Source organism: Hemiscyllium ocellatum, chromosome 13 (assembly GCF_020745735.1).
Source record: "Hemiscyllium ocellatum isolate sHemOce1 chromosome 13, sHemOce1.pat.X.cur, whole genome shotgun sequence".
NCBI lineage: Eukaryota > Metazoa > Chordata > Chondrichthyes > Orectolobiformes > Hemiscylliidae > Hemiscyllium > Hemiscyllium ocellatum.
In genome coordinates this window covers 33,217,245-33,229,304 of record NC_083413.1, presented here as the reverse complement: position 1 = coordinate 33,229,304, position 12,060 = coordinate 33,217,245, and the positions used below count along the sequence as shown (strand labels likewise).

At 40.5% G+C, this 12,060-nt stretch overlaps 1 protein-coding gene across 7 annotated transcripts in view; it reads left to right on the top strand.

Moving 5' to 3' along the window:
* The window catches only part of capn10 (calpain 10), a 42,169-nt gene that overhangs the window by 15,699 nt on the left and 14,410 nt on the right, over nt 1-12,060 (top strand). For 6 of the 7 annotated variants that reach the window (XR_009645362.1, XM_060834724.1, XM_060834719.1 and 3 more), the window contains one exon: nt 9,880-10,061. Coding sequence is in view for 6 of the 7 variants with exons in the window: in XM_060834724.1 (XP_060690707.1) it covers nt 9,880-10,061 (182 nt within the window). In the remaining variant the exon portion in view is untranslated. The remainder of the gene's footprint in view (nt 1-9,879; nt 10,062-12,060) is intronic. The other variant, XM_060834721.1, reaches the window with a different exon arrangement.

Below are 12,060 nucleotides of genomic sequence, written 5' to 3'. Positions count from 1 at the left end.
TTAATGCAATCAAACAGGTTCAAATAATTAGTACTCACTGCAATTACTTTCCATATCATTTTATTATTATCATTACATAATTAGTTAACCTGCCAAAGGTTCTTTAGCAATGTCAACAAAGATTGTAGGAGAAAGTGAGGACTGCCGATGCTGGAGATTCTCCTGCTTCTTGGATGCTGCCTGATTGTGTGTGCTTTTCCAGAACCATACTTTTTGACTTCAACAAAGATTGTATTACATTAATCTAATTGAAAAATTTTGAGTACTTTTCTTAACTTAAGTGGTTAGACATCAGACTAGGCCCTTCAGAAGGGGGAAAAATGAAACACACTGTCAAAAAGTACTCATTATTTTGGATTCACAGTCATAGGTAAGTTCTGGGTCTTGTAAATAGGGGCCGAAATCAAAGAAGTTGTGAAGACCTTTATAAAACACTGGCTCAGCCTTAATTGAATTCTGGTACTAAACTGAGGAATAATGTGTAGGCTTTAGAGAAAATGGAAATTTTTTACAAAAATGGTTTCAGGAATGGGGAGCTGAGTTAAGAGTCATAGAGATGTACAACACAGAAAAATATCCTTCAGGCCAACTCATCCATGCCGACCAGATATCCTATTCCCATTTTCCCATATCCCTCTAAACCCTTCCATATACCCATCCAGATGCCGTTGAAATGTTGTAATTGTACCATCCTCCACCACTACTTCTCTTAGCTCATTCCAACCATGTACCACCCCTCTGCATGAAAACATTGCCACTTAAGTCCCTTTTATATCTTTCCCCTCTTATCCTAATCTATGCCCTCTAGTTCTGGGCTCCCCCTGGGAAAAGATCTTGTTTATTTAACTATCCATGCCCCTCATGATTTTACAAAATGTCTAAGGTCACTCCCTCAGCCTTCAATGCTCCAGGGAAAATAGCCCCAGCCTATTCAGCCACTCCCTTTAGTTCAAAACCTCCAACCCTGGCAACACCCTTGTAAATCTTTTCTAAACCCTTTCAAGTTTCACAACATCCTTCCTGTAGGAGGGAGAGCAGAATTGCATGCAGTATTCCAAATGTGGCCTAACCAATGTCCTGCAATATGACCTCCCAACTCCTATACTCAATGCTCTGACCAATAAAGGAAAGCTTACCAAACGCCACCTTCACTATCCTGTTTACATGTGACTCCACTTTCAAGGAACTATGATCCTGCACTTGTCGTGGAGAAAATGTAGAGAATCATTTGGAGACGCAGAGAGTTCTTCAAGAAGTAGGTCTTTTATTTGCAAACAAAAATCCATGACACTGAGAAAGCAGATTCTCGAATGCCCATGAACCTCACGGTCCGTGGATTTTTATATTTTTTTTATCATGTTTCTGTTAGCTTATCCGCATGTCCAACGATATTAATCAAAGTACCTAACTCTAGCTACACAATAAACCAGTGATGTTAGTTCCCATGATCTCTTTAGTTGTATATTCTACTTATATGTTATTCCAATGTCACGGTTAGATATTTATTATCACCTCTGCTACAGTGATCTTCCATCCCAGACTAACCTGTGATGATAGATATTTAGCTATTCCATCTATTACAATAGTCTCCTCTCTCAAGCTGACTCTACTATTAATTAGATATTTTAATGTCATGTCCCAAATATTTATGGTCCCAATCCTATCATAATGACACTTAACAGTTAGTAGAGCTAGTTTCCCTGTTATCTCATCTCGCTATAGTGACCTTTCAGCCTTGACCTTACTCTGCTAATTAGTGTAAGAACATTTCACTATTCTTATTCTATCTTGCCTTCCACAGATTGCCAGTGGTCTTCATGCTTTAACCCTTTCCATGCTTTCATGCATTTTATTTTCCATACACTCCAAAGTCTCTTTGTTCAGCAGTACTCCCCAGGACCTTACCATTAAGCGTATAAGGCCTGCCCTGTTTTGTCTTTCCAAGATTCAGCACATTTATCAAAATTAAACTCCATCTGCCACTTCTCAGCCTATTGGCCCATTTGATCAAGAGCCCATTGTACTCTGAGGTAACCTTTTTTGCTGTCCATTACACCTCCAATTTTGGTGTCATCTATAAATTTACTAATTATGCCTCCTGTGTTCACATCCAAATCATTTATGCTAATAACAAAAGGCAGTGAACCCAGCACCTATTCTTGTGGCACACCTCTGGAAACAGGCCTTCAGTCTGAAAAACAACCCTCCACGTCCACCTTTTGTATCCAGATATCTAGTTTTCCCTCTACTCCATGTGATTGAGTCTTGCTAACCAGCCTACCATGAGGAACCCCTTACTGAAATCCATATAGATCATATCCACCGCTCTGCTGACATCAATCCTCTTCGTTATTTCTTTAAAAATCTCAATCAAGTTAGTGAGACTCGATTTCCCATACACGTTGACAAGCCGTAATCAGTCCTTGCCTTTCCAAATACATGTAAATCCTGTCCATCAGGATTTCCTACACCAACTTGCCTATCACTAATATCAGGCTCACCAGTCTATAGTTCCCTGGCTTTTCCTTGTCACCTTACTCAAATAGTGGCACCGTGTTGCCAACCTACAGTCTTCTGGCACCTCATCTGTGGCTGTCGATGATACAAATATCTCAGCATCACTTCTCTTGCTTCCCACGGAGTTCTGGGGTCCCAGGCTTTATCCACCTTTTACCTTTTTTAAAACATATAGCACCACCTTCTCTGTAATGTGAACATTTTTCAACATGTCGCTATTTATTTCCTCACGTTCTCTATCTTCTATTTCCTTCTCCACAGGGATACACTGATGCAAAATAGTATCTCACATTTCCACAAATAAGTGGCTTTGCTGATGTTTGAGGAGTCCTATTCTCTCTCTAGTTACCTTTTTGTCCTTAACATATGTATAGAATCCCTTTAGATTCTCCTTAACCCTAGTTGCCAAAGCTATCTCATGTCCCTCTTTGCCCCTCTGATTTCCCTCCTAAGTATACTCCTGTTGCCTTTATACTCTTCTAGGGATTCACTCAATCTTTGCTGTCTATACGTCACATATGGTTCCTTCTTCTTAACAAAAACCTCAATTTCTTTAGTCATCCAGTATATCCTGTACCTGTTAGCCTTTCCTTTCATCCTAACAGGAATGTACTGTGTCTGGACTCTGATTATCTCATTTTTGAAGGCTTCACATTTTCCAGCCTTCCCTTTATCGGTGAACATGCACCCCCAATCAACTTTTGAAAGTTCTCGCCTAAAACCATCAAAATTGGCCTTCTATAATTTTGAACTTCAACTTTTAGATATGATCTATTCTTTTCCATCACTGTGTTTTAAAACTAATAGAATTATGGTCGCTGGTCCCAAAGTGCTTCCCCAAGACACCTCAGTCACCTGCTCTGCCTTATTTCCCAAGAGTAGGTCAAGTTTTGCACCTTCTCTAGTAGGTGCAACCACATGCTGAATCAGAAAATTTTCTTGTACACACTTGATAAATTCCTCTCCATTCCAGCCCTTAACACTATGGCAGTCCCAGTCTACGTTTGGAAAATTAAAATCCTCTACCATACAATCTTATTATTATTACAGAAAACCTGAGATCTCCTTACAAATTTGTTTCTCAGGTTCCTCTGACTAATGAGGGGGGGGGGGGGGGGGTCGTCTATAGTACAATCCCAATAAGGTGATCATTCCTTTCTTATTTCTCAGTTCCACTCAAATAACTTCCCTGGACGTATTCTCAGGAATATTCTCCTGAAGTACAGCTGTAAAGTTCCCCCTAATCATAAACGTCACTTCTCGTCCTCTCTTGCACCTCTTTCAATCCTTCATATAGCATCCATACCCTGGAACATTAAGCTCCCAGTCCTGTCCATCCCTGAGCAACGTGTCTATTATAGCTATGATATCCCACTCCCATGTTCCTAACCATGCCCTGAGTTCATTTGCCTTAGCTGTTAGGCCTTTTGCATTGAACTAAATTAATGTATCAATCCTACCTTGTTTGCTGCTTTGTTCTTGCCTGCCCTGACTGTTTGACTTACTCCTTTTCCCAACTGTACAAGCCTCAAACTGATAGGGAGATGGGGAAACTCCTGATCTACCTGCTTCCCTCCCCTACCTTTCCTGGAGGTCACCCGTCTACCTGACTATACCTTTGGTTTATGTGCCTCCCTGCAACTGCCATCCATCACATCCTCTAGCTCCTGTAAATTTCTCATTGCCTCTAACTGCCGCTCCAACCGATCTGGTAGGATTTGCAACCAAACACCCTTCCTGCAGACTTAATCATCAATAACATGGAAACTCTTTTTGTATCTCCCACATCACTCTACTAAGGGCCATCTAGTAGACCCAGAAAATAGCACAGACCTACTGCACCAGGCAAGCTTAGTATTTTTTTTTATGTTTTTAAAGTTTGATCAAAAGACAGATCTCAATAAAAAACATATAATCAAAGAGGAGCCCACTTGACTCACTATTGGGTATTTACAAAAACCAGTAAGGTTACACTTTAAAACTCGCCACTTAACAGCTCCTGTGCTGTGAGCTCCCCCACACAGGATTCCCAAGTTTAGCTGTGAATTTCCCTATTTGTCTAGAACAAACCCAAACATCCAGCAAAGGCAGCAGCTGTGCAGAATCGTTACTGGGTCAGACAGCTGGGTAGGTCTCTTTCTCCCTTTGAATCACTTCCTATTTGGTCACTGTCTTTGTCTTCCTTCCTCCTCTTTAAAGTGCTGCTGTTTTAATCTTTGTTCCTCAAAGTTCTAAAACAATGCAACAGCTTATAAAAACAGCAATTACTGCTCTTAGAATTTGAAGAAATCAGCTCCAACACTGAAAATACCTTAATAAAGGAGCAGTTCTTGGAGCTCAATCTTTTCCCATCTCCATCTTGGATTACCAATAACCCTGTGCAAGATTAGAGAAGCTGAGGTGGTTGTTATATAGAGGAGATCTGAGAGCTGTATTTAAATACAAGTAAATAGAACAGATAAATTGAGACTGTTCCATTCGGTAGAACCAAGAACCAGATTTTAGCTGATTAGCAAAAGCACCAAAGACAACTTAAGAAATAAAAATGCATCAAGTAGTTCACCAAGTGAAGGTGATAGATTCAGTTGTAATTTTCAGAAGAATTGAATAAGTGCCAAAGCTTTTTTAAAATTTATGTTATGTGAAAGGTTAAGGGACTGGAACTAGCTGACTGGTCTCTCAAAGATCTGGTGCAGATTTGAAAGAGTGAATGGCCTCTTTCTTTGCTGTAAGCATATTTGATTCTTTGTCCACTTGGATCTTCTCACCTTCTTGCTATATCCTATATTTCCTGTTTTGTCCTACAAAAATCTATCCTGCTATGAACTGGTTCAGTCCCTAACCCTCTATTTAAAAAATGTTCACCTGTATTTTAAACATTCTATATCTATGTCCATTTCCTTGGTTTCATATTTTACTGTAGGCATATCTTTTTTTACATATTGCAAATTCTCATGTTCACATTTGTAATCTGCTTTACCCACATGACATTGTCATGTTGTAGTTACAGATCTGGCCATTTGATAGGTTTGTACCTAGTCTGAACCTCTCCATAAATGTTCAGAATTTTCAACTGATGTTTTGTTTTATTTTTATTGTTACAAAACCTTAGGCCTATGTTAAAGTGCAAAGCCTTTCAGCTATAAGTTTGTTCTTAAGAATTGCAAAAAAGACACCAAGTCAAAACTTTACATCTTGTACCCATCGGTGCTGGAACACAAAAAATAGACTTGGAGGGAAGAAAGGGATGTCGATTTATACAACATGAGAAGAGAGTGCTGATTTGTTTGATTATTGTTGGCATGAAGTTGAAGCAGGAACAGTTAAGATTGACAAGGCACTGGGACTGGATGAGATGCACCCAAGGGTATTTAGGGAACTGTGATTGCAAATGAAGGGGCACTGGCCACAATCTTTCCGCCTTCCCTTGATTCAGGAAAGGTGCCATAAGACTGGAGAATTACAAACATCGTACTTTCATTTAAAAAACATTGCTAGGATAAGCCCAGCAATTGGTTTAATTTCAGTGGTGGGGAAATTTCTAGAAACATTTAATTAGGATTGAATTTGTTGTCACATGAAATAAGCTGGGTTGATTCGCAAGAGTCAACATAATTTCTGAAGGGGTAATCATTTTAATTAAGTTAGTGGAGATATTTAAAGAGGTAACAGAAAGTGTCAGTGACTGTTACGTTGTTGATATTATCTACATGCATTTTCAAAAGGCATTCGATACTGTCATACAAATAACTTTTCTCACACATCATAGGTCATGGAATAAAAAGGACAGTAGTAACGTGGATACAGAATTGGCTCAGTGACAGGAAACAGAGTAATGGTCAATGGATATTTTTGGGCTGGAAGAAGGTTGGTATGGAATTTTCCAGGTGTTGGTATTTAGACTCGTGCTTTTCTAGATTACTATTAGTGATCTAGAGCTTGGTGGTGCAGGGGACAATTTTGATGTTTTTGTGAGATACAGAACTCATAACATTGTAAACTGCAAGGAGAACAGTATGAAAATCCAAAGCAACATAGGCAAGTCAGTGGTGTAGGCAGATAGGCGATTGATGAAGTTCAATGCAGAGAAATAATGAGGTGATGCATTTTGGTAGGAAAGACACGGAGAACAAACGTAAAATGGCTGGGCGGGTGGGGCACAATTCTAAAGAGATGCAGGAACAGAGGAACCTGGGTAGATATGTATACAGATCATTGAGGGTGGAAGGACAGGTGGAGAAAATATAAATAAAGTTTATGGTGTCTTCTGCTTTGTTAATAGGGGCATAGAGTGCAAGAACAAGAAGGTTATGTTGAACTTGTACAAGACACTCATTAGACCTCAGCGAGAATGTTGTTTACAGTTGCCACACTGTAGGCAGGACATGAATGCATTGAAGAAAATGCAAAATAAATTGACAAGAATGAATCCAAGGATGAGAAACTTCTGTTATGTGCATAGCTTGGAGGGAGGAAGGCTTAGAGGCGATCTGAGAGAACTTTTCAAAATCAGAACGCTGGATAGAGTAGATAGGTAGTCATTACACCCCATGGCGCCTTCCCGTGCAATCACAGAACATGTATTATTTGACCATTTACCTCCTCACTCCTCACTAGTCAAGGCCCCAGACATACCTTTTCGGTGAAGCAGCAATTTACCTACACTTCACTCAATCTGATCTGCTCTACATAGATGAAACACAGACTGGGTGACCACTTTGCAGAATGCCTACATTCTGTCTGCAAAAATGACTCTGAACTTACAGTTGCCTGCCGCTTAAATACATCACCATGCTCCCTGACCTACATTTCTATTTCGGGCCTCACTGTACTGCTCCAGTGACTTGACTTCCACTTGAGAACCATGCAACCTTGAGGACTCAGTATCAAGTTCAATAATTTTGGGGCCTGAAACTCCACCTTGCATATCCTTTATCCACCCTCCACACTCCAGGGTCTGTCATGACATGGACTGCTTTCTGCACAGCCAACCAATTTTCCCTTACACAGTTAATGGTACGGCTGTTGGTAGGGTTGTTGAACAGAGAGATCTAGAGGGTCAGGTATGTAGTTCTTTGAATGGTGCATAGCACATGGACAGGGTGGTAAAGAATGTGCTAGCACACTTGCTTTCATTGCTCAGCCCATTGCAGTACAGTGTTTTTTGGCAACTGCTCTTCCCAAACCAGCCTCCTATCCATTAATTTCATCTGTATTTCCCACTGCCTCAGGAAAGCAACTAACATAATCAAAAACTCTTCCCACCACAGTTATACTCTCTTCCACCTTCTTCCATCAGGCAGAAGATGTAAAAGTTTGCACACACGTGTGAATAGATTCAAGAACAGCTTCTTCCTGCTGTTATTAAACTTGTGAAGAGACCTCTCAAATTTTAAATGTAATGTTGATCTCGCTTTCTGTGCACCTTCTCTGTGCTGTAACATTGTATGCTGCGTTCTGTTCTATTACTGTAATGCACTTTGATATGAGCTGCCTGTATTGCATGCACAACAAAACTTTTCACTGTATCTATGTGGCAATAATAAATCAAATCAATTTAAGTATAAAAGTTGGGACATGTTGAGGTTGTACAGATTGGTGAGGCCACTTTTGGAGTACTGTGTACAGTTCTGGTTGCCCTGTCCTAGGAAGGATATTATTAAATTGGAGAGAGTTCTGAAAAGATTTTGCATGATGTTGCTGGGACTAGAGGGTTTGAGTTATAAGGAGATGCTGAATTAAACGATTTTCACTGGAGTATAGGAGCTTGAGAGATGACCTAATCGAGGTTTATGAAATCATGAGAGGTATAGATAATGTGAATAGCAAAGGTCTTTTCCCTCTGATTGGGGAGTTCAAAACTAGGGGGCATATTTTCAAGGTGAGAGAAGAAAGCTTTAAAAGGGGCGAGAGGGGCAATTTTTTCCCACACAGAGGGTGGTGCATATGTGGAATGAACTGCCAGAGGAAGCGATGGGTGCAGGTATAGTTACAATATTTAAAATACATTTGGACAGGTACGTGAAAAGGAAAGGTTTAGAGGGATATTAGCCAAACGCAGGCAAGTTGGACTAGATTTGTTTGTGAAACTCGGTTCAGCATGTAAGAGTTGGACTGAAGGGTCTGTTTCCATGCTGTATGACTCTGACTAACTGTCCCCATTATCAGTTTTTCTGCCTAATTCTCTTTCTCTCTCTCTCTCTCTAGACACGGTGTCCATCTACCCACTCACTCCTGTTTTTCTCCATCCCTTCCAATATCATCAGTATAAATATCACCTTTTCCTGGCTATCACCAGTTCTGAAGAAGGGTCACTCGACTTGAAGCAATAATTCTGTTTTCTCTCCAATTGTCTCTCCAGCAATTTCTGTTTTTGTTTCAGATTTTGTGAACTGTAGTTCTTTGTATTATTATAGATGGGGGAGTTACTGCTCCCATCTGTAAAAGAATCAAGACATTTAGGCACAAATATGAAGTAATTTGCAAAATAAGCAAATATGATGTGAGATAAAAATAACTTATTCCTCCTGCATCATTACACTTATTTGATTCTGTGGCATGACCACCCATCTTCCTCGTCTGGGTAGTATGCATACAAAATTTCTTCTTCTTACCACTAAACACGGTCTTGATAACATGAGCTATTCTCCCCCTTACTGAGCAGGCCCACGACCAGGGAGGGACTATCCCTTCCACCATAATCCATACTCAGCCCATTCCATTTGAACTCAAAACAAACTGTCGGTACGGTGGCTCAGTGGTTAGCACTGCTGCCTCACAGCGCCAGGGACCCAGGTTCAATTCCCACCTCGGCAACTGTCTGTGTGGAGTTTGCACATTCTTCCCGTGTCTGTGTGGGTTTCTTCCAGGTGTTCCAGTTTCCTCCCACAGCACCAAAGATGTGCAGGTTAGGTAAATTGGCTATGCTAAATTGCCCATAGTGTTAGGTGTAGGAGAATGGGTCTAGGTGGGTTGCTCTTCGGAGGGTCAATGTGGACTTGTTGGGCCGAAGGGCCTGTTTCCACACTGTAGGGATTCTAACATAATCAACCTTTATTGAGTCACGTGTTATCCTGCACCAACACAGCACATCTTTCAGACCGACCAACTCTCACCTAAGCAGCAGGTTCAATATGCAATAGCTAATAACTCCCTCTTCCAAATTCTGTCTCACCCTTTAAGCTTCTTTCCACTCCTCTCCTTTTTTTATCCTCATCATCTGTAACTCAGCATCATCTTCGCTCTCCGGTTTTCCCCCACCAAATTTCAAATTATTCATGGACCTGAAGTCTACACTTGTCCTCGATGTCACGTGAACATGATTAGTTATTAATAATGAATTAATTCCTAATTTTTGAACAGCGATCTATTTTACAGGGGTGATGGTTGGAAAACATTGGATCCAGCCATCGCTACAGCACTGCAGTCTGCAGCAGAGGATGGGGAGTTCTGGGTGGAGGAGCTTGAGTTTTTTCAGGATTTTGATGAGTTAACAGTGGGCTATCCAATAAATATGGAGGGACACGTCCTCAGTCTTTTAACAGGTAGGTTTAGATACTTAAATCTTAGACAAGTTTATAGATAATGCATATTTCAGCATTTTGCTTTGTGATTTATGTTAGCCTTGGATTACTGGTCAGAGCCTATACACTGCAGAATAATGACATGCATAGTATTCCATTTAAAGGGTGAAACCACTTTAAAGTGAAACTTTAAATGGGATCAGAGGTATTTCTGTAGTGAGTTGGACCAAAAGGCTGTAATGGATAAAAACAATGAAGACTGCAGAACACTAAAGCAAAATACACTGGAATCCTGAACTTTGAAATAAAACAAAATTCTGAAAGTACTCAGCAGGTCTAACAGCATCTGTGCGGAGACAGGATATATTTTACTTTTTCAGGTCTGGTAGAAATATAATATATTTTGAGCAAGTGAAGGAGACGGGACAAAGCCAATTATCTCAATTTAAAAATGAAATACTAGCAAACTTGGCATTATCCTCCTGGGCAGTGGTGGCAGAATTAAGCACTAGAAAATATATAATCTTAAGTAATATTTTAAATCATACCAGGACAATCTTTAAATGCATTTAGAAAGCCTGGTTTCCTGTTTTGCATCCAGGGAGAAATGACTGTACTGGGGGGAATGCTGGGAAAATATGTGGGCATCCACATGAGATTTCCCATGGGATATCAACGTAAGCTAAGAAAATACAGCTAAACAAGCAAATTATGTTAAGACCTTGGAGAAGGTGCAGAGGATCCTCTGCAATTGTTACAGTGATACCCAGGCTGAAGTACTTCAGTTGCATGGACTGATCGGAGAAGCTCTGGTTATTGTCCTTGCAGCACAGGATGATAATTGGAGATTTAATGGAGGTGTTTGAGGTTGTGGATTTGCTGCTAATGTTCAAAGCAGGATGGACTAAATAGGAGAAACAAATTACCACTAACAGGAGTATAGGTAACCAAAAAAAAAGTGAATGAGATGAGAATTTTCTTTTTGACACCATTATAAATTATGATGATTTGGAAACCACTACCTGAAAAAGGTGATGGAAGAGAATTCAGTTATAACTTTTAAAGGGAATTGAATGGATACTTGAAAAGGATACATTTGCAGAGCTGTGGGCATAGATCAAGGAAGTGATCTAATTGTATAGCTGATTCAAAAAGTAGCACAGGTGTAATGAGCTGAGTAGTCCTCTGCTGTAATGTAGCATAGGGTAAAGCATGCTGAACCAATGAAGCATTGACTCCATACTCAATTGACACTAATGACATAAGTAAACAAAAAGTTATCTTAAGGAGCCAAATTCCCCAAAGTGTACAAAATCCCATGCAAGGACTGCACAAAACACTACATAGGACAAACAGGAAGCATTTCTGAACTGACAACCAGACTGCTACGACCACTAGGACTCATAACAGCACACAAACCAACAGCCACTCTCAGACAACAACTCACCAGGACAAAGAACCCGATACCCAGCATGAGCAAAACCAATGTAGTGTACAAAATCCCATGCAAGGACTGCACAAAACACTACATAGGACAAACAGGAAACAGCTAACAACCCGCATCCATGAACACCAACTGGCCACGAAATAACACGACCAGCTATCCCTAGTAGCCACACACGCAGATGACAACCAACATGAATTCGATTGGGACAACACCACTATTATAGGACAGGCCAAACAGAGAACAGCCAGGAATTTCCTAGAAGCATGGCACTCATCCACAAATTTGATCAACAGACACATCGACCTAGACCCTATGTAGCGGCCACTGCAGCGGACAGCTACTGACAACCGGAAGCGGCAGATTCAAACCAGTATAAATGTTGGATGAATCAGCAAAGAAGCGCATCACAGGAGGCTCCCAAGCATTGAAGATGTCACCTAGAAAGGGGACGAAACGTTTGCAAGAAAAACTCCCAGCTCGGCGAACAGAACCACAACAACGAGCACCCGAGCTACAAATCTCCCCAAAGTGGTAGACCATTGCTTGTCAGATAGAAAAACAGTAGCAAGAGCA